Source organism: Rhinopithecus roxellana, chromosome 19, assembly GCF_007565055.1.
Source record: "Rhinopithecus roxellana isolate Shanxi Qingling chromosome 19, ASM756505v1, whole genome shotgun sequence".
Lineage (NCBI taxonomy): Eukaryota > Metazoa > Chordata > Mammalia > Primates > Cercopithecidae > Rhinopithecus > Rhinopithecus roxellana.
Window position 1 is genome coordinate 60,032,010 of NC_044567.1, and position 23,110 is coordinate 60,055,119.

The 23,110-nt window shown below is 48.7% G+C and overlaps 1 protein-coding gene and 1 pseudogene across 1 annotated transcript; one reads left to right on the forward strand and one right to left on the reverse strand.

The window, feature by feature from the left end:
- Positions 1 to 14,458: 14,458 nt before the first annotated feature.
- LOC104660125 lies at positions 14,459 to 14,782 on the reverse strand (annotated as a pseudogene).
- Positions 14,783 to 16,480: 1,698 nt separating this feature from the next.
- SSTR2 (somatostatin receptor 2) lies at positions 16,481 to 22,870 on the forward strand. Its single transcript, XM_010360257.2, has 2 exons — positions 16,481 to 16,793; positions 21,053 to 22,870. Exon 2 carries the CDS (start codon positions 21,150 to 21,152, stop codon positions 22,257 to 22,259), a length of 1,110 nt encoding a protein of 369 aa, XP_010358559.1. The 5' UTR covers positions 16,481 to 16,793; positions 21,053 to 21,149; the 3' UTR covers positions 22,260 to 22,870.
- The last annotated feature ends 240 nt before the right edge of the window (positions 22,871 to 23,110 follow it).

The following is a 23,110-nucleotide window of genomic DNA, read 5'->3' on the forward strand; positions in this document are numbered from 1 at the left end:
GAGTAGTTGGGATTACAGGCGCCCACCACCATGTGGGACTAATTTTTGTATTTTTAGTAGAGACAGGGTTTTGCCATGTTGGCCAGGCTGGTCTCGAACTCCTGACCTCATGATTCACCTGCCTAGGCCTCCTGACATCTTTTAAAAGTTGGCATTCCCCATCCTCTCTTCTTCTCACCCTTACATTCTTTCTGGGTGATCTCCTTCACTCTCTCACTTCCACCTATCGCCCATAGATTATAACTCCCAGACTTGGCCAGGTGCAGTGGCTCATGCTTGTAATCCCAACACTTTGGGAGGCTGAGGTGGAAGGATTGCTCAAGCCCAGGAGTTCGAGACCAGCCTGGGCAACATAGCAAAACCCTAGCTCTATAAAAAATACAAAAACTGGCCAGACGTGATGGTGCACACCTGTAGTCCCAGCTGCTTGGGAGGCTGAAGTGGGAGGATCACCTGAGCCTGGGAAAGTTGAGGCTTGAGTGAGCTGTGATCACACCACTGCACTCCAGCCTAGGGAAGATCGTGTTTCAAAACAACAACAGCAACAAACTTAATGTCCCAAACTTCAACGTCTATTAAATGTCTAGCTCAGATTTTTTCTCCCAAGGTATCTCAACTGACAGATCAAACTATTTTCTAGCCATCCTATGGGCATCCTATGGGCATAATAATCTCAGCAGAACCCAAACAGAACTCACTGTCTCTGCCCATGAGGTGTGTGCTCCTCCCCTTTATTCCTCTTGGTGAACAGTACCACTCCCATCCAGTCACCAAAGCCAGAAATCCGGGAATCCCCATCTCCCTACTGTACCCCCACCCTCTTGTTCCCTAAATCTAATAAGCCATTAGGTTTCCAGGTTCTTCCCTCTCAAACCCTTCAGAATCACTTAAGGTCAGGAGTTCAAGACCAGCCTGGCCAACACGGTGAAACCCCGTCTCTACTAAACGTACAAAAAATAGCCAGGCGTGGTGGCGCATGCCTGTAATCCCAGCTACTCGGGAGGCTGAGGCATGAGAATCACTTGGACCTGGGAGGCAGAGGTTGCAGTGAGCCAAGATCATGCCACTGCACTCCAGCCTGAGTGACAGAGTGAGACTCCATCTCAAAAAAAGAAAAAAAAATACAATTGTTGAAATAGAAAATTCAATAGAATGGTTAGAAATGAAATATTACCCAGAAAGTCAAAAATGACAAAGAGATGAAAAGTAGAGAAAAGCCAAGGGAATCAGGGAACTGGTCTGAGTAATAGAAATGCCAGGAAGAGAGACCAATGACAACAGAAGTGGAGTAATTAAAAAAACTAATGTAACGACATCTTTTAAAAATAAGAGACATACGTTTCCAGATTAAAGGGGCTCACTGAATGCAAACCACACAAATGATAAAAGAAAAAAGCTATTCACACCAAAGCATAGCCTGATGAAATTTCACAACACCTGTAATGAAGAGAAGCTTTTAAAAGTTTTTGGGAAAAGACATTGGACATTGCCACATCAACGCTGTAAACCAGAATACAATTGGATAAATATATTTAAAATTCTGAGGGAAGAGGATGTCCAATGATTGAACAGAATTCTACATACAGTTAAACCATCAGTCAGAAGTGTGGGTACAATAAAGACATTTTTACATAAGCACAGTGTCAAAAAATTTACCTTTGTCATATCTATTTCTGTGTAACAAGTCACATCAAATTTTGGTGGTTTAAAAAGTGGACATTTACTATCTCCTATTTTCTATGAGAAAGAAATTTGAGAGTGACTTAGCGGGCAGTGGCTTCGCTGGGTGGTTTGGACTAAGGGTTTGTCACGAGGGAGTGTATTAGTCTGTTTTCACACTGCTGATAAAGACATACTAGAGACTGGGTGACTTATAAAGAAAAAGAGGTTTAATGGACTCACAGTTCCATGTGGCTGGGGAAGCGTCACAATCATGGCCGAAGGTGAAAGGCAGGTCTTATGTGACAGCAGGCAAGAGAGAACGAGAACCAAGTGAAAGGGGAAACCCCTTATAAAACTCAGCTCTCGAGCCGGGCGCGGTGGCTCACGCGTATAATTTCCCAGTACTTTGGGAGGCCAAGGCGGGCGGATCACGAGGTCAGGAAATCGAGGCCATCCTGGCTGACACGGTGAAACCCGGTCTCTACGAAAAATACAAAAAATTAGCTGGTCGTGGTTGCGGGCGCCTGTAGTCCCAGCTACTCCGGAGGCTGAGGCCCAAGAATGGCGTGAAACCGGGAGGCGGAGCTTGCAGTGAGCGGAGACCGCGCCACTGCACTTCAGCTGGGCGACAGAGCGAGACTCCATCTCAAAAAAAAAAAAAAACAAACAAAGTCGTGAGACTTATTCACTACCATGATAACAGTATGGGGAAAACCCACCGGGTCCCTCCAACATGTGGAAATTATGGGAGCTACAATGCAAGATGAGATTTGGGTGGGGACACAGCCAAACTTTATCAGGGAGCAATTAAGGAATCAGCCAAAGCTGCAGTCATCTGAGGCTTGACTGAGGCTGAAGAATCGACCTCTAAGCTCATTCCTGTGGTTGTTGGCTGGAGGCTCCACCTTCCCATCCTATAGGACTGCTCAAGACCAGGCTCATGACCTTTCCTCAAAAGGAGAGTGGGGAAGACAGGAGAGGAGAGGTGAGAGGAAGGGAAGACATGGGAGGGAGGAGAGAGGAGGAGAGGTAGAGACAGGTGAGAGCCTCCAAGATAAAAGGCACAATGCTTTTCTTTTTTTTTTTTTTTTTTTTTTTTTTTTTTTGAGACGGAGTCTTGCTCTGTCGCCTGGGCTGGAGTGCAGTGGCTGGATCTCAGCTCACTGCAAGCTCCGCCTCCCGGGTTTACCCCATTCTCCTGCCTCAGCCTCCGGAGTAGCTGGGACTACAGGCGCCTGCCACCTCGCCCAGCTAGTTTTTTGTATTTTTAGTAGAGACCGGGTTTCACCGTGTTAGCCAGGATGGTCTCGATCTCCTGACCTTGTGATCCGCCCATCTCAGCCTCCCAAAGTGCTGGGATTACAGGCTTGAGCCACCGCGCCCGGCCACAATGCTTTTCATATCCTAATCTCTGAAGTGACATACCATCATCCATCATATTCATTGGTCGTACAGATCAATCCTGGTACAATGTGAGAGGGGCCGTGCGGGGTGTGAATACCAGGAGATGGGGTTTATTAGGGCTCATCTTGGAGGCTGGCTACCACATACCCTTTCTCAAGAAACTCCTGGAGGTGATGCTCCACCAAAACAAAGAAGTAAGCCAGACAGAGCAAGAGAGAGCAAACAGAAGACGAACATTGGGAAGCAAGAAAGAAATCCTCAGGGTAAGGGCAAAGAGAAGTCCTGAGATGAGAGCTGTGCAGCAGACTTCAAGAACAATTGGTCTAGACTGAGCAGAAGGATAACGCTCTCCAGGAAGAATGGCTCCAAGCCATAAATGAAATCAATATGTTGAATAAAGTTAGAGAAGATTTTTGACTCTGCAGAATGTAGGAATGAATCATTAATAGGTACATAAAAAAGCAAGTAAAAAAAAAAAATATGGGGGGCTGGCCATGGTGGCTCACGCCTGCAATCACAGTATTTTGGGAGGCCAAGGCAGGCAGATCATTTGAGGTCAGGAGTTACAGACCAGCCTGGCCAACATGGTGAAACCGTCTCTACTGAAAATACAAAAATTAGTTGGGCGTGGTGGTGCACGCCTGTAATCCCAGCTACTCGGGAGGCTAAGGCAGGAGAATCACTTGAACCCAGGAAACGGAGGTTGCAGTGAACCGAGATCACGCCACTGCACTCCAGCCTGGTGACAGAATGTGACTCTGATTACAAAGAGGTAATCATTAACTTCAGGGAAAACAAAGGACTCTATAAGAAAAAAAGAGGTTAGCAAAGCATAGTGCTTGGCTCAGCTGTAAATAATATTTACATTGTTACAGTAATGAAAACATTGACTACTGACTTGACAAAAACGATGGTAACTGATATGGTTTGGCTGTGTCCCCACCCAAAATCTCATCTTGAATTATAACCCCCATAATTGAACCATGGGGGCAGTTTCCCCTATGCTATTCTCATGAGAGTGAGTTCTCATGAGATCTTATGGTTTTATATGTGTCTGGCATTTCCCAGACTACACCACTGCACTCCAGCCTGGGTGAAAGTGTAAGACTCCATCTAAAAAAAAAATGCATCAAATATTCATTAAGTCATGCGGCATTAATTGCTCTGTGATGAACTGCCAGTTTTGTGACAAGATACCGAAAACAGGGACAAAACCAGTTTCAGACATGACAACCCTTTATAGCATCTCTCGTAAATAGAATATAAGAGGCCATGAAAAAAACGTTGGATTTCTGAAAGGCCTGTGAAGGGCAGGAGGACATCAAAAGCAACTACTCTCCTGCATGATTTCTGAACACTTGCAAAGGATTTCAGGCATGGGGTAGGCTTCTGAGTTCCCTTGCCCTGAGAGGACACAGTCAAAAGTTGGACTGCATAGGCCAGGCGCAGTGGCTCATACCTGTAATCCCAGAACTTTGGGAGGCCTTGGCGGGCAGATTGCTTGAGGTCAGGAGTTCGAGACCAGCCTGGCCAACGTGGTGAAACCCTTGTCTCTACTAAAAATACAAAAAATTAGCTGGAGTGGTGGTGCATGCCTGTAGTCCTAGCTACTGAGGAGGCTGAGGCAGGAGAATCACTTGAACCCCAGGAGGCAGAGGTTGCAGTGACTTAAGATTGTGCCACTGCACTCCAGCCTAGGCGACAGAGTAAGACTCTATCTCAGAAAAAAAAAAAAAAAAAAAAGAGTTGGACTGCAGGGCTTAGAAACCAATTTTTCTCCCCTTTTCTCTTATACATTCTTCGTGTTTAGAATAGATGGATGAAGGTGTGTATACCTGTGTAGGAGGATTATATACAGACGTGCTCTTCAGAGACATGATGACATTGTCAGTTGCCCATTTTGTGCTTTTGATTTGTTTATTTTTGCCAATAACATCAGAACTATACATCAAAGTGAGTACTTGGCATTCCTAAATAGTCCAACAGCACTAAAAAGTTCTCATCTTGGAAAACCACATATGCATTTGATATCACCACTGCCAATTCATTTCTGGAACTTCTCCTTAAAAATTCACTTTGGAGCTGAAATCAGAACGTTTAGAATAGACTCACTGGTGTCAAGTCTTCATTCTGCGGGGATGGGAGATAGGATTTTTAGAACCAGTCATATTCTGCTAAGTTGTTTAAGATTTTTACATGCTATGTATATATGGGAAAGTTGTGTTAAAAATTGTTTAAGTTCTGGCCGGGCGCGGTAGCTCATGCCTGTAATCCCAGCACTTTGGGAGGCCGAGATGGGGAGATCACTTGAGGTTGGAAGTTCAAGACCAGCCTGGTCAGCATGGTGAAACTCCATCTCTACTCTAAACATACAAAAATTAGCCGGGCGTGGTGGTGGGTGCGTGTAATTCCAGCTACTCGGGAGGCTGAGGCAGGAGAACTGCTTGAACCTGGGAGGCGGAGGTTGCAGTGAGGCCAGATGGCGCCATTGCACTCCAGCCTGGGCAACAAGAGCGAGACTCCATCTCAAAAAAAAAAAAATTGTTTAAGTTCTGTTTAAACGGGCTTATTATTGAAGGAGCAGTAAAGTGAGTGCTTCTGCAGGATCACACTGTGAGGTGAGGCCAAGCCTCATCTTCCCAGACACCTGCTCTGTCAGGTCATGTTAGGATCCGACAACGTCCTTACCCATCTCTAACAGGAGTGAGGACACCTCCTAAGTCTTGAATCCGATTATTCAAAAGAGTCCAGTGTTCCAGCAGGCTAGAAACAACGCCTAGAATTGTCATGCTTTGCAACCCCAAGTAAAAGGGTCTTGCCAGGGAGAAAGATTGAGTGTCTGAAGTGGTATGGAGAAATTAGGTTTTAGCGGCAGACACAGGGACAATCTGTCAGATCTGGCTGCTGGAGAGTGAGGTAGGAGAGAGCCGGGGAGGGGGAGGAGGAGCAGCCGTTTGTTGGCTTTGAGGGCAGAGGAGACACATGAATGACTCCGGGGCGGGGGCAGGGGCGGGGTTCCCACTCCCCCTCACCAGGCCGGCCATCTGCTCTGGGGCCTCAGGCAGGCGGGTACCATGAAGCTTGGGGACTGGCAGCCCAACCAGCAAGCAAAGCCAACAAGCTGGCTCCCCTACAAGGGAGCAAGAAGAAGCCAGCAGGGAAGTCTTACTTTTGGAAAGTGGCCAGGTCCCATCACGAGGGCCTCACCTGGCTGAACAAAGTCCCCCCTGGCCCTGCAACTGGAACCCATTCCGATGCCCATGGGCTCTGTGGAGTCACCTCCTGTGTCAAAGAAGGAAAACTCACCCTTTCAGCCTTACAGAAACGTTTGTAGCACTCAGCAAAAGCATCATTTGCGGCTTTAGCATGCAGCCTCCAAACAGGCACTAAGTGCCACCCCGCCACCCCCAGACAGCTTTTCAAGACCCTTTTCCAAATCCACTTGTCTTTGCAGAATCCACTCCCTTTGCAGAACTGACATCTGCCCTCAATAACTTCTCACCTGGGCCTCTAGCAATCTCATGCCTGCCTCTTCCCAAGAAGGACGCTGTGATTTCGGACAGAGGAGATTATCTTTGTCAGTGAGGCCAGAGAGAGGAAAGCCACCATGAAAAGGGGAGACAGAAAACGCCAGAATCTGGGTTCCAAGGCACTGCCATCATCCTGATTCTAACAGGGCAGCATTGCATCCCCAGATTGGCAGGAGAATGGGGAGGGGAGTGAGAAAAGAGAAAAGAAAGGCCTTGGGGTGGACGTTTGGGCCCCATCCTGCAAGGCCCAGTGCCCAAGCTCGCAGAGGCCGCCCGGGAGGTGAGTTCTGTGCGCTCACGCCACCACGAGGCCAGCTAAGGAACTGCAGCCTCTTTGGAAACGTAATTGAGGTTTATCAGGAGGGGGAGAGAGAGAGAGAGAGAAACAGGCTCTGTGATGAGAGATGGGACGCCGCTCAGCATGAAGACCCACCCACCCCCAATTCCTGTCAACGCTGTGTCAACATCTCCACTGGGCAATCGTCTCTTCTGGGTCTGCACCTCCCCAAAGCCCTATTAAATGTTAAATATTCTGCGTCCCGTTAGGGAGGAGCTACCATTTGAGCCACTAGCACAAAGAGAATAGGACAAGGAGAATTTCCAGAGCAAGGAGGAGCTATCCGTGGAGCCAGGACAGTGTGGGAGCCTCACCCAGGTACCCGGTTGCTGAACACACGGGAACACAGACCCCAGTAGGGAAAAGGCCAGTGTGGTCAACTTTGGCCATGAATAAATCAGATTCTGACTTTCGTTGCTGTCATTACAACGAGGACCCTAATTACTGGCTCTGGCCCATTTGTGAAGTTGCTGCCTTTCACAAGCTGTGAAACACCCATTCTACAGGAACCAGTGCGTCTTGCCAAAGGGAAGTAAGGTGAGGTGTCTACCCTGCTATCTCACTAGGACAGGAGAGGTAATTGAAGGGGATTTTCCTTATGAGAGAGAAAACTCTGGTTCCATCTGCTCATGGAACAGAGACTCCCATGCCCCACGGCTGCACAAACCCTGCTTAGAGCGCCCTCTGCCCAGATAACAAGGTTCCCAGGGTGACGAGTGCAGCGTGAGCCCACAGTCCCCTCCCTGGCGGAGGAGAGCTCCTGAGTTGCCTGTGGCCTGACCCGAGACAGTCTTTCCTGCTTCCTGATCTAAAGTTCCTCCACATCCGAAACGAGACAGTTTAACTCTCTTTTTTTTTTTTTTTTTTTTTTTTTTTTTTGAGACGGAGTCTCGCTCTGCCACCCAGCCTGGAGTGCAGTGGCCGGATCTCAGCTCACTGCAAGCTCCGCCTCCCGGGTTTACGCCATTCTCCTGCCTCAGCCTCCCGAGTACCTGGGACTACAGGCGCCCGCCTCGTCGCCCGGCTAGTTTTTTTTTTTTTTTTATTTTTAAGTAGAGACAGGGTTTCACCGTATTAGCCAGGATGGTCTCGATCTCCTGACCTGGTGATCCGCCCGTCTCGGCCTCCCAAAGTGCTGGGATTACAGGCTTGAGCCACCGCGCCCGGCCCGAGACAGTTTAACTCTCAGTGGTTCTTAGCTCTAGCTCACATGAAAGCCAACTGGGGGAGCTTGAAAACATTACCTGGGCCCCATGCCAAAAATTAAATGAGAATTGCTAAGGACAGAGCCGGGGCACCCTTAGTTTTAAAACTCCCCAAGTAATTTTCCTGGGGAGTTTTAAAACTTGTCTTGAAGCCCTGACAGGTGCTCTCAGAGGGGCGTTCTGCTGCTGTGAGTCTGTAAATCCCACCCCCCCCCTCCAGATCTTCCCCCCAGCAGCAGCTCCTCTTTTGGGGAAGAGGCTGCCCTTCTGATTCGGCTAATAAGGCAATTCACATTTGGTGGAGGGTGGGGGCGGAGGGAGTCACACAGCAGGAGGGCACCAGGCACTTCTTGTCACTTGGGTCACTCTGGAAGGGAGAAGAAAAAGATTCTTCTAGGAGGCCTGGATAATTGTCAGAGCCTCAGAGAACTTGGAAACAATCCAGAACTCATCCACAGAGACATTCTGAGGATGGGAGAGTAACTGCCTGGAGAAGGGCTTAAAACAATTGTGGGCCGGGCGTGGTGGCTCATACCTGTAATCCAGCACTTTGGAGGTTCGAGGCAGGAGTCGGGGGGATCATGTGAGCCCATGAGTTCAAGACCATCCTGGGCAACATAGTGAGACCCTGTCTATACAAAAAATAATAATAATAATAATACTAATTTAAAAATTCACCAGGCGTGCTGGTGCATGCCTGTAGTCCTAGCTACTCGGCAGGCTGAGGTGAGAGGATCACTTGAGCACAGGAGGTCAAGGCTGCAGTGAGCGGTGATCAATCCACTGAACTTCAGCTTAGGCAACAGAACGAGACTGTCTCAAACAACAACAAACAATTGGGCTATCGATCAGGGGAAGGGATTGTCTCTCTTGTATTGTAATCAGCCTCTAAGAACGATTAAGGAAGGTGGGAGTCCCATTTGCCAATGGATTGTTGCTCTGCATAATTATGTTCAGGATATGGTAGTTAAGTTATCACTGCTAGCTGTGTGACCTTGGGCAGGGTACTTAACCTCTCTGTGCCTTGCTTCATTCACAAAAGGGGGGATTCATAATGCTGACGGTGCTTCATAGGATTACAGTGAGGATTAAATGAGTTAATAGAAAGCATCTAGCACAGTGCTTGGCATACAGTAAGCACAGAATAGGTGTTGAAAATTACTCAGGGAAATACAGGGAAAATGACTCATAGGGAATCCATGGCTAAATAAGTTGGGAAGCACTGGCTTAAAGATCAACAGGTGTCTTTACTGCAAGATTTCTCAAAATACCCATGTTACTACTGGTAAAGTCATGTTCTACAAAGGTTGAGAGAATTAAATGAGATGAAAGGTGTGTGAAACACGTAATGGATATAATAAGCATGTGAGGCCAGGCGCGGTGGCTCACACCTGTAATCCCAGTACTTTGGGAGGCTGAGGCCAGCAGATCACTTGAGCTCAGGAATTCGAGACCAACCTGGGCAACATGGCAAAACCCTATCTCTATAAAAAATACAAAAATTAGCCAGGCGTAGTCTCAGTGATTTGGGAGGCTGAGATGGGAGAATGGCTCAAGCCTGGGCTTCAGCTCTCACTGCACTGCAGCCTGAGAGACACAGTGAGACCCTATCTCAAAAAAAAAAAAAAAAAAAATATATATATATATATATATATATGTGTATATATATATGTATATATGTGTGTGTGTGTGTATATATATATGAATGTGAATCTTCAGGACATGGGGTGAATGTGCAGTTGTGCACCATTTCCCAGAGTTGCCTGTGCTCTTTTTCTTTTTTTCCTCGAGAGACAGAGTCTCACTCTGTTGCCCGGGCTGGAGTGTGGTGGTGCAATCTCAGCACACTGCAACCTCCGCCTCCCAGGTTCAAGTGATTCTCGTGCCTCAGCCACCCAAGTAGCTGGAATTACAGGTGCACACCACCATGCCCGGCTATTTTTTGTATTTTTAGTAGAGACGGGGGTCTCACCATGTTGGTCAAGCTAGTCTCGAACTCCTGGGCTCAAGGGATCCACCTGCCTTGGCCTCCCAAAGTACTGGGATTACAGGTGTGAGTCACCACGCTCAGCTGATTTTTCTACACAGCATCTAGCTCTGAGAATTAATGATCCAGGAAGCACACTCTGGGAAAAGTCACAACAGGAGACAGCCTCAAGTTTTCTAACTCTGTCACCATGGCACTGAAAAAGAGGAGCTGAGCCAGGTAAGAGCAGCAGGGATGTGGTTATCAGGAAAAATGTTCTGGTGCCAGAGAAGTGCTGGGACAGACAGTGGGGGAGCTGGGGACTCCTCTCCTCCAGCTTTCATACCCCGTGTGGGTGGGGTCCCTGTGGAAGGCGGCATGAGTCCGCGATTCATTTGACTCTTGACTTTGCCACTCCCTTGCTGGGTGGCCTTGGGCAAGTCACCTGTCCTCTCTGAGCCTGGTATCTACTTCGATAATGATGGGACGTAGGCTATAAACCTGAGAATGGCTAAGGACCCTTCCGGTTCCAGGATTTCATGTCTATATGCGTTTCTGCCGAAAAGGGGGAGAGAAGGAAAAAAAGGAATCCTATCCAGAGCACAGCGTCTTCTAACCACCATTCCTGATTCCAGACTTGGCTGGCATTGGTTTCCAAAGCGCTTCTAATGCCTACTGGCCAATGTATTCCCTGAGGGTCGAGGTTGCTAATAGAGAAAAATGGTGACACGCCATGCCAGACTCAGAGCTGTTGAGGGCTAGGGAGAGAGAGGAAGAAAGATCCTCATTTGAATTTTTTGTGTATTTGAAGAGACTATTAAATCGACTATGCCAAATAACCCCCCACCTCCTTTTTTTCTTTTTTTTCTTTTGAAACAGGGTCTTGCTCTGTCACCCAGGCAGGAGTGCAGTGGCATGCTCTTGGCTTACTGCAGCCTCCACTTCTTGAGCTCATGAGATGCCCCCCCATGTCAGCCCCTCAAGTAGCTGGAACTACAGGTGTGCACCACCATGCTTGGCTAATTTTTTTTTTTTTTTTCTTTTTTGGAGAGATGAGGTCTCACTATATTGCCCAGGATGGTCTCAAACTCCTGGGCTCAAGTGATCCTCCTTCCGCAGCCTCCCAAAATGCTGGGATTACAGGCATGAGTCACTGTGCCCAGCCCTCAAATTTTTAAACAGCGATATGGTGACTATATTCTATATTTTCCAAACTAAACATCAGGACCCATGGTATCAGAAAGGCTTTTACATGCTGACATTTCCATTTTGATAAAATGCGGATGGTTTGTGGGGGACAAGGGAAAGAACAGCTAAAAACAGGAGTGTCCCAGGAAGTCAAGGTACTATGATCACCATGCGGAGTATCTTCTCCCCGCCCCCTCAAACCACAGGATATCTGATGTTCTCCACGGCAGGAGCATTGCCCTTTTCTCATCAATAGAAATGGTAAACCTCACCCTGACATTCCCATAAAGATGATAAAAACCACACTGGATACTCAGATTGGTATCTAACACTCCCAAACACATCCAATCCTCCCCTCAGGGCTCTCTTGCTTTCCTCCAGGCTTAATTGCAATCCTTACTTTCACTACATTGATTGCAGAGTAACAATTTCCCCCATTTAATTTATTAAGCCACTCAGAGACATAATGACCTCTTCGGGAACTGTGTCTTCCCTGTGGAGCTCCTAGACTATGAACTTCTCTTGGCAAGAGTGAACTGAGCAGCCCCTCCCCATGGAAGGGGCTGGACACTGGCCTGGCCCTTTGTCCTCCTCCTTTTCTTAATTTCCTGCCACCTATTGTCTCTCTGATAACTGCTGACAGAGGGAAGGGTGCTATTTAATTGCTTTAAAGATATCAAACAAGCCAGCTGGAAGGTTATCTCCTCTTCAACCCCTCTGTTTTTCTGGCTCAAGGTTTTGTTACTTAGTTACTAACCAAGCTGCAGAGGAAGAAGAGGCAACCCAATGTGGATTACAGCTCAGACTTCATTCAGCAGATGGAGGGCAGAGTCAAAAAAGCCTGGGGGAGCCAAAGGCAGAATAGGAACTTGAGGTTGGCCCCTGAGTGCAGGTGGCAGCTCAAACAGCTCTTTGGAGGCCTTCAGAGGTGGGGAGGGGAGAAGAGAGAGGCATACATTTTCTGCGCAAAATCAACAATCATCCGAGATGACACATTCCTGCTGTCAAGGTCAATGTTGTTCAGAGTCCACTCAGTCAGCTGCAATAAGACAGGTGGGCCTAATGTGGGTGCATCAGTGCTTTCTCCAGGCTGGGCCTGCCCTATCTGATAAGGAGGGGAAGGCTTGACAGGGAATGTACATGGAGGGGGATGTTGCTTTGTTTAGTCATCCACATTAAAGAGCATACAGGGCTACATGTGGTAGCTCACACCTGTCATCCCAGCACTTTGGGAGCCCGAGGCGGGTGGATCACTTGAGGTCAGGAGTTTGAGACCAGCCTGGGCAACATGGTGAAACCCAGTCTCTGCTAAAAATACAAAACTTAGCAGGGCATGGTGGCACACACCTGTGATCCCAGCTACTCGGGACACTAAGGCACGAGAATCGTTTGAACCCGGGAGGTGGAGGCGCAGTGAGCTGAGATCACGCCACAGTACTCCAGCCTGGGCAACAGACTGAGAACCTGTCTCTAAATAAATAAATAAATAAATAAGAGCATACAGAGAGCCACCAACAACTCACCCAAGTTGCCTAGAAGGGTGATGGTTATTTGGTTGAAACTCCAGAAGTAGTCTGTTTTTGCTAGCAGTACTCATATTAAAATTAAAAACAAACAAACAAAATGCATCGCTTCATCAAAGTCGCCTTTGGGTTGGGGGCAAGTTAAGAGCCAGTGTTTCATTTCTTGCATGGGTAAGAAAACAGTGTTTTTTCATTTTGTTTTGTTTTGTTGAGACAGGGTTTCACTCTGTCACCCAGGTTGGAGTGAGTGGCCTGATCACGGCTCGCTGCAGCCTCCACCTCTCTGGGCTCAAGTGATCCTCCTACCTCAGCCTCCTGGATAGCTGGGACTACAGGCACACACCACCATGACCAGTTAATTTTTTAATTTTTTGTTTTTGTAGAGACTGGGTTTTGCCATGCTCCCAGGCCTGTCTCAAACTCCTACAAAAATTAGCCAGGCATGGTGCCCACCTTGGCTCCCAAAAAAAATAACTGGGATTACAGCCAGTTATTATTGTTTTTTTTTAGACCTTCCATTTTAATGGAATATTCAGAATAAAATTTGAATAAAGTAAGTAATAAATTAAATTTACAATTAACAGTTAAATATTTAGGAACATTTAATGTACTAAGTTGTGCAAACAGTACAAATATTTAAGAGTGTTGACTGGGGTAAGGCAATGTCAACTGCCAACAAATGTAAAAGGTGAAAGAACAGGGCTGGGCGCAGTGGCTCACACCTGTAATCCCAGCACTTTGGGAGGCTGAGGAGGGTGGATCACCTGAGGTCAGGAGTTTGAGACCAGCCAGGCCAGCATGGCAAAACCCCGTTTCTACTAAAAATATAAAAAATTAACCAGGCGTGATGGTGGGCACCTGTAATCCCAGCTACTTGGGAAGCTGAGGCAGGAGAATCGCTTGAACCCGGGAGGCGGAGGCTGCAGTGCACTGAGATTACATCTCTACACTCCAACCTGGGCAACAAGAGCAAAACTCCATCTCAAAAAAAAAAAAAAAAAAAAAAAAGAGGTCTGGCATGGTGGCTCACGCCCGTAATCCCAGAACTTTGGGAGGCAGAGGCGGGTGAATCATGAGGTCAGGAGATCGAGGCCATCCTGGCTAACACGGTGAAACCCTGTCTCTACTAAAATTACAAAAAGTTAGCTGGGCGTGGTGGCGGGCGCCTGTAGCCCCAGCTACTCGGGAGGCTGAGGCAGGAGAATAGTGTGACAGGACTCCATCAAAAAAAAAAAAAAGAGAGAAGGAAGGAAGGAAGGAGAAAGAGAGAGAGAGAGAAGGAAAGAAAGCAAAGAAGGAAGGAGAAAGAGAGGAAGGAAGGAAGGAAGGAAGGAAGGAAGGAAGGAAGGAAGGAAGGAAGGAAGAAAGAAAGAAAGAAAGAAAAGAAAAGAAAGGAAGGAACTTCAAACAGAGCATACTTAGTTATGGGTCTCCTCCCCACACAAAAAAACTCCCTGGACATCAATGATTTCATCCGCTGTGACTGGCAGATAGGCCACATTTCCTGACACCCTGACTCTTCACCTCAAAAGGGTTAGCTTTCCACCATACCAGCAAAGACCCTCAGGACACACGATTCATACCCCCAGCTGAGTGTCTACCCTGAGGTAAGCAGACACTCAGGCAGCGGGGCTGTCCTTGCCCTAATCCCTGCAGTGGTGTCCACACTGAGCCCTGCAGCACTGGTAGAAGGTGGTCTTTGGCTCATCTGCAGAGCGGGTCTGAAGCTACATGCAGTAAGCACAGGGAGGTTCTCATTTACATGACTCTGCAGTAGAGTCAACATCCTCCCAGGCAGCTGCTCTCCCAAGTCCATCATCCACTTCTTTCAGCTTTGAGTACTTCCGATTTGTTACCTTGTGGGTGATGTTGTGCACACAGGGCCACATGTTGCAAGCAAAGTGGTGGCAGCGCTGTCCCTCCTCCACGATCAGCCCATCCCTGCAGCCAGGGTAGAACAGCAGCATCATCTCGGACTCTGCTGCCTCCAGTTATTATTTTTTTAATGAAACATAAATTTAGTATTAACTGTTTGAGAACTTTTAAAAGATAACACGGTACAAAGGGAAGGAATCTGAGGGCAGAGCGGACACTTCCTGGCTCTTCCTTCTTTTCCTGGAAACCAGTCAGGTTACTGGTTTTAAACTGGAGGTGGCAACAGGCATTGCAGCAACTGTGTGGCCAGAGGATGCTGAGTTCCCCTGAGTGCAATTCCACAATGCCCTCCTGATATTATTATTACCTCTCTGCCTCTCCCTCTTCTCGCTAATGGCGAGCAGACACAGTCCTCTTCTTGTGAGCTACCCACCCCAGCCCTTCCAGTTGCATGCACATGTCTAAAAGAGATGCTGGCTCCCAGACTGACTCCTGGAACTTAAGGCAATTGCAGCTCAATTTCCATCTTGCCCTGAGCTCCAGGATGCCAAGAGTTAAGCCCTATCATGAAGCGAAAAGGCTTAACCTTTCACGCCCCCGCATGAGGGTCCCCTCTCTTCCCGCTCCCCGGCCTCTCAGAGAGAGATGGAAACCCCTGATCCCCATCTTACAGTGGGTACCCCAAGATACAGGTTGGCCCAGATAGAAGAGAGCAGCTGGCTGCTGCCGTACCTGGTGGTTCCTTTCCCATGTCACTCATCTATCTCTAGGGCTCACCGCACCTGCCACACAGCTTCTGGACTTTTACTTTTCCCTGGTGAATTCTAAATCAAATAATAGGATGGACAAATCAAGGCAGCTCAGCTCACAGAGAAAGCTAGTTGGGGTTTGCTTTCTGTTTTCACATCCTCTAAAACTGTACTGAGGATGGTGTGTGTGTGTGTGTGTGCGTGTGTGTACGTATGTACTTGGAGGAGGGTGAGGAAGGGGAGGCTGCAGGATTGATTATGACTTATTAAACTATTGGAAAAGAGGCTGAATCATCACAGTCAAAAAGAAATAGCTGCAACTCCATGTGATGTAACTCCCACTTCTTGCCTGTTCCCCTTTGCTCCCTCACAGCATGTAGGAGGGACTGTGCTGGGTCAGACCAGCAGGTGCTGACTGACGTGGCTACAGCAAGGGGACCACCTGTATGGCCGCTGCACCTCCAAGCTGTGGGACGCAGGGACAGCTGGGACCAGTCGACCTCCACTGACCCTCTGATGGCTCCTAGGACTGAATCTTGGACTACAGGTGTGGGTTTACATGCCCTGCGCTCATTGGGAACTGCATGGAGAAGCGCTGTCCCCTGAGCCCCTTTTCTCCCTATCCTTAGCCTGGCCCTGCGCACTGCTCCCTGCGCCCGGGGCTGGCCCACGGTAAACACAGTTTTGCTAACTTGTTTGGCTAAGAAAATCACAGAGGTCCCGGTGTAAATCTGGGTCACCCCGGCCGCCACTCCAGCTGCCTAGAATATGCTAGGTGGAAGGGAATGGATTCTGTGAAATCAGAGGGAAAATAGCGCTTGTCCTTGCCATGAGTCTTGACGAGAACGAAAACGCTTAACCTTTCACGCCCCCGCATGCGGGTCCCCTCTCTTCCCGCTCCCCGGCTGTCTGTAAGCTCTGCCCGCTGCCACCTGCAGGCGTTTCAGTCGGTCTCACCACTGTCCTTCTACAGGACCCGGGAGGAGGGGTTGGGGGAGGGCGGAGCGAAGCCGCTGTGACGTAGCGGGAGGGGGGCGTGGGGAAATGTGCCGAGGGGCCCGTGCTGCCTGGGCCAGTCGAAGCGGCGCAGCCACCCGTGCGCGCGCGCTCGCAAGACCACCCGCGCCCAGAGTCCCAGTCTGAGGCTTGGCGCCGGGGGGTCTGAGGGCGAGGCGAGCTCTCTACGGGCCAGGGGCTAGTGGGAGCCGGCACTAGAGGGTGGAGGAGCCAGAAACCCCAAACGTCCGGCGTCGGGCGCTAGCCAAGCTGCTGCGCGCCCCGGCGCCCAGCTGGCTCGGGGACAGCTGCTGGGTGTCGGAGATCAGAGTTAGCGGACTGCAGCGGAAGAGCAAAGGTGAGGAGTGGGGTGTGTGTGTGTGTGTGTGTGTGTGTGAGACAGAGATGGAGGGAGCGAGAAGCGCACTTGGGCACCTGTGTGCATCTGCGCTGATGGTGGTGTGCCCATCCGAGTGCCTGAGTGTAGGTCCCGGGGCGTGATTCTCCGTTCTTGTGCTTTTTGGGGTGATTGTAGTAGGAATGAACGGCAGCGGGTACCCCTGCCTGAGTAAGGGGGCTGTGGGTAGAGTGTGCTGGAACGGACGTGTCCTCACAGCCTCATGCCCGTGTGCGTGGCGTGTGCCCTTTAGCCCGAGATTTCAGGTGGTAGCTGCGACGGATGACAACTTCTGTCCCAGCGCCCTGCAAAAGAGACCCGGCGCGAGAGGAGCGAGGCCGTGAGGTGCTAGCTGGGGCTCCTGCGGGAGCGCACCCGGAGATCCGAGCCTGCCAGAGGCAGGCGGCGGGCGCAGAGCGGAGAAAGGGAGGCTTCTCTCCTGTTCTTTTCCTCGCCCAGCCGGGGAGATAGACGCTGAACGATCTAGGATCCGCCCCCGTCCCCCACCTCGGGACAGAAAGGACGGTTTGTCTAGGTTTGGAGAGACCAAACCACTGCATAGCCCGTGCCCGAAAGCCGCTGGCCAAGTCCCCAAGCGACTGTCTTCTGCGCCCCGATGTCTCTGTCCTCAGCGCCCCACCCCACCCCCGGCACCCCTGCTCTGCGTTTAGAGACTGGGCGTGCTGGCGCTACAATCTTCACTCTTCCCTCGTCTTCCTGGAAATGGCACGGAGTTCTTTGGGAAACCCTTGCTCTTAGGATCAGCGAGTTGGATGGCCAGGAGGACTTTCTGTGCCAGCCGGGACCATCGGCTCCGCGGTCCTGACACTCGCCCCTCCGTTTCTCAACCCCGTAGGCCAGCACCGCCCCGGCTTTTCCCAGGCGCTCACGCGCCGCGGTGGCCCACAGGGGCTTTTATCACCCTGCTAGTGGGGGCTCTCGCTCCAGCGGCGCAGAGACCAAGCCGGGTTCTGAAGGCCCCAAGGGAGGCGGGGGTGGGAAGTGAATGCGGAAAGATGATGGGGAGAGGAGAAACTGAAGCTGAGCAGGATTTAGGACCTCCCCTGATGTCCGGTCGTCATCCCAACACTCATTTTTTGGGCTGGTAACCACAGCCCCTACGTAAAAGAGAGGCGGGGTGCGTGAGACCATTCTTACCCTCCTCTCCACAGAGCCTGGACTTGGTTCAGAGGAAACCAACCACTAGCCATTTTCAGCATCTAACAATTATTGGGCTGGAAAAACAAAGAATGCAGAAAACCAAACTTCCTTGTACATTTAATTTAACCACAATTCAACAAGAATTGGCTGCCTGGCATTGGAATATTCTTTCTCTGAAACAAAAATGAAACAGAAATCTCTGGAAGACCTTAAGCGGCTGATTTCCTTGTTAAATAAATCTCCCCATGATTTAAGTTCATTTCTTGCTTAGAGGAGCCTTCCCACTCTCAACCGGCTCCCCAGCCTCCCACCTCCACCACCTTCACCAAGACTCTGAACCCTGTCTGTTGCTACCATTAAGCAATTCTGTCCTGTTGAGTGAAACTCCAGTTAAAATGACCAAGTTAGGGCTGGAAAGCAACACTCAACCCTCCCTCATACTCCCTGCACGATCATCGTTCCTGGCCCAAAAGCTCTTAGACAGGGGCTCTGCCGGCCCAGGGGGACTCCGTGTTACCTGGACATTGGAGTGTGACCATTCATGTTATATAGATGGGGCCCTGGAAATCCCCATGATAAGGTACACTCTAATTGCAGGCAGCTTGAATAGGATTCTGGCTCTGTAGAATTAATCCAACTGACATGATGGTTAGAAATGATAATGAAACTACCCAAGTTAATCCAGGGATACTAACCATAGTTTCTGTACAGCTTCTGTTTTAATTGCTGCCAGTCTATGGTTTTTTTCCCCAATACAGACATGAAATTCCAGGTCCCCCAAATACTTCACAAAATGGTCAGCCACAAAGCCCAGATCTCACTGCACAGACAGTTGTGTGGTAGGGAAATGAGCACAGAAGGAACCAGCAATGCACCTGGCAGTTCAGAATGAATCAGAGGCAAAGGTGAGCAAGGATCCTCAAGCACTTGTTGCTGGCCAAGTCTCCTTTAACTCATCTGAAGTCTTTCCAAGGATTAAGGAGTAATCTTCCATCTACACCCAGGCACCAGGAAAAGTACCTAGCTCAGGGGAAATGTGTCAGCCGAGTGAATTATTCCCACTCTGCTGAACACACTACCCTTTGAACATCTCGCCTCTTCCTAGATTGGCCTCTTTGCTGTCTTCCTGCCTCACTCTTCATACACCCAAGACCCAGCTCAAACATTTCTCTTTGGAAGCCTCCTCTGAGTCCCCCAGGAAAGGAAGGCATTCTTAAGTCGGTCGTTTCTCTCTCATGCAATTCCCACTCTATATGAGCTGACTTCCTTTCCTATCTCTCCTTTTAAATTATCACTTTCTAGAGGGCACTAGCCAAGTTTGTTCTTTTTTTTTTTTTTTTTTTTTTTTTTTTTTTTTGTGACGGAGTCTCGCTCTGTCGCCCAGGCTGGAGTGCAGTGGCGCGATCTCGGCTCATTGCAAGCTCCGCCTCCCAGGTTCACGCCATTCTCCTGCCTAACCCCACCGAGTAGCTGGGACTACAGGCGCCCGCTACCATGCCCGGCTAATTTTTTGTATTTTTTAGTAGAGATGGGGTTTCACCGTGTTAGCCAGGATGGTCTCAATCTCCTGACCTCGTGATCCACCTGCCTCAGCCTCCCAAAGTGCTGGGATTACAGGCGGGAGCCACCTCGCCGGGTCAGTTTGTTCATTTCTACATCCCTGCTGTTAGCACAAAGAAGCCCCCTCCCCACCCCAACCCCGTGATATTTTTTGAATGGCTGTATATCAATCATTTAAATATGGGATGAACTAATCGTTTTAGATCTTAAGCCAAGCCAATAGTGTTCCAATTATTTTCTCAGCAAGGAAGTAACACAGGAGTCAGTTGCTTCAAACCAAAGCCCAATTATCAGCCGTTCAGTCTCTAGGCCACTGAGGAGCAGAGGGGATGCCTTGAGACGTGCAAAAGACTTGGGGCCAGGTGGCCTGTATTCACATCCCAGCTGCACCAATTATGTACAAGAGAATGGGAGTGAGCTCCTTAAACTGTCTAAGCCTCAGTTTCAACATCTCTAAAATGGGGGTAATTATCCCTACCACCTAGGACAGTTGGGGAGATCAAGGGAATCATGGGTGTGAATGAGTTCTATCAGTGCTGGAAGGCTTCTGCTTACTTCGATGAAAGAGCTTGTGTCCCACACCTGCTTTCCGTTTTTGTCCTTAATTAGAAAATGGCAGGCAAATTCTCTGGGGTGTTACAGCACTTGGGAGCAGCATCCCCTTAGGGACTTTGGGAAAGAGCTCTTGAGGAAGTCAAGCATTAGGTATTGGAAAACAAAAATAGAAGAAAAGCAAAAAATAAACTGAAGCCTACATTTCAAAAATGAAAGCAAACCAGACTTTTATTTTTAATACTGAAGACTATAAATTGGTTCACCATGCAGGTAGATTTCAGTACGTCAGAGATAATGAGATGGTAGAGGAAAACACGGGGGGAAAACAACACTTACGAGGTTCCCATTATGAGCCCAACGCAATGCTCGGCATTTTGACATACATTCCATCATTTAACCTTCATGACACCCCCATGTGAACAAATAAGAGTCAGAACCATTAAGGACCAGGCATGCGGTCACACGGGCTCAGCAGTGGAAGCTGGTTTGTTCTACCTCTAGAGTCTGGGTTTTTTCCACTATGGCATTTTCAGAACAGAAAGACTCCAAGGCGGTCAGCAAGTCAGCACAGACTTCCTGGTAGGGGAGAGGCCAGGAATGTCAGTGTCAGACCCTTCTGAGGTCAGGCGCTGAACTTCTCCAAGCTCTGCCTTTCTGCAGTTTAGATCAGTCAACTTCGTAGGGGTCAAAGTATGTGCTTTTGGAAGCCACAGCCCTCCCCAACATGTGCGTCAGCAGATGATGGCTGAACTCAAACCCTTCCCTAGTATTGGAAAAACTACTCAAAAACTGATGAGGAACTCTAGAGCTTAATGTTGATGCGGAAAGATAATACATTTTTCAATGTAAGAGTATGTCTGAGAGGGTAAACCAGAAATGTGTAAATTTGGTGAGAGTTTAAACAGCTCGTGACCGACGGGCCAATCTTCCTTTTTTCCTTCCAGATGTCACACTGGATCCTTGGCCTCCAGGGTCCGTTAAGGTGAGAATAAGATCTCTGGACTGGACTGACTGGACCTAGCCTAAGACCGAAAAGCAGCCATGGACATGGTGGATAAGCCACTCAATGGAAGCCACACATGGCTATCCATTCCATTTGACCTGAATGGCTCTGTGGTGTCAACCAACACCTCAAACCAGACAGAGCCATATTATGACCTGACGAGCAATGCAGTCCTCACATTCATCTATTTTGTGGTCTGCATCATTGGGTTGTGTGGCAACACACTTGTCATTTACGTCATCCTCCGCTATGCCAAGATGAAGACCATCACCAACATTTACATCCTCAACCTGGCCATCGCAGATGAGCTCTTCATGCTGGGTCTGCCTTTCTTGGCTATGCAGGTAGCTCTGGTCCACTGGCCCTTTGGCAAGGCCATCTGCCGGGTGGTCATGACTGTGGATGGCATCAATCAGTTCACCAGCATCTTCTGCTTGACAGTGATGAGCATCGACCGATACCTGGCTGTGGTCCACCCTATCAAGTCGGCCAAGTGGAGGAGACCCCGGACGGCCAAGATGATCACCATGGCTGTGTGGGGAGTCTCTCTGCTGGTCATCTTGCCCATCATGATATATGCTGGGCTCCGGAGCAACCAGTGGGGGAGAAGCAGCTGCACCATCAACTGGCCAGGTGAATCTGGGGCTTGGTACACAGGGTTCATCATCTACACTTTCATCCTGGGGTTCCTCGTACCCCTCACCATCATTTGTCTTTGCTACCTATTCATTATCATCAAGGTGAAGTCCTCTGGAATCCGAGTGGGCTCCTCCAAGAGGAAGAAGTCTGAGAAGAAGGTCACTCGAATGGTGTCCATCGTGGTGGCTGTCTTCATCTTCTGCTGGCTTCCCTTCTACATATTCAACGTTTCTTCTGTCTCCATGGCCATCAGTCCCACCCCAGCCCTTAAAGGCATGTTTGACTTTGTGGTGGTCCTCACCTATGCTAACAGCTGTGCCAACCCTATCCTATACGCCTTCTTGTCTGACAACTTCAAAAAGAGCTTCCAGAATGTCCTCTGCTTGGTCAAGGTGAGCGGCACAGATGACGGGGAGCGAAGTGACAGTAAGCAGGACAAATCCCGGCTGAATGAGACCACGGAGACCCAGAGGACCCTCCTCAATGGAGACCTCCAAACCAGTATCTGAACTGCTTGTAGGGTGGGAAAAAACCAAGCCATGCTCTGTCTACTGGCAATGGGCTCCCTACCCGCACCCGCTTCCTTCCTCCCACCCCTCACACCTGGCTTCTAGAATAGAGAATTGCTCAGCATGAGTCCAATTCAGAGAACAGTGTTTGAGTCAGCTTGTCTGATTGAATGATAATGTGCTAAATTGATTACCTCCCCCTTAAAGCGAACATTGAAATGCAGGTAGGCAATTCAAAGTCTGGAGAAGAGGGATCATGCCTGGCTATCATCTTTAGAAACAACAAAAATAGAAAAGTATCTGTGTGTTTGTGTATGTAAAACTCAATATGTAATCTTGTGTTTTTATATTTATCCTAGTATATTCCTATTTATTCTCTGTATAGGCATTACCTACGTTCCCGTGTTCACATACATAAGTATCTAATTCGAGTGTGCATAGTGTAGATGGACATTTGCCACAATACAGTGCCCGCAGAAATGGACTTATCATGAAGTCAATAAAGTCCAAGCTTCAGGGGTCTCTTTTGCACGGGCCTTTCCAAGGCCCAGGAGGGACCCGGGCAGTATGTTCATGTGGTCATATGTTTTTGTAAAAAATTGTGAAAGTAAGATATTTTTGTATTGTTTTTCTTAAAGAGGACCCTCCTATAAGCTTCAAACCTCAAAAACTTCTAGCCTCTGCCCTTGCAGATTTGCTTCATTAATCTCAGGCAAGTTAGGTCAATGTAAGAAGGGAAAGGGAGAAGATATTTGAAGAATCAGAACATAAATTCATATGTTTCCACTTCTCAGATATAATCAGAGAATTCTTCATTTGCCCAAAAGGACTCAAGTGGTTGTGGTCATCCA

Coding starts and splice junctions, on each gene's coding strand:
- SSTR2 (XM_010360257.2), top strand. CDS start 21,150: ATGGACATGGTGGATAAGCCACTCAATGGAAGCCACACATGGCTATCC.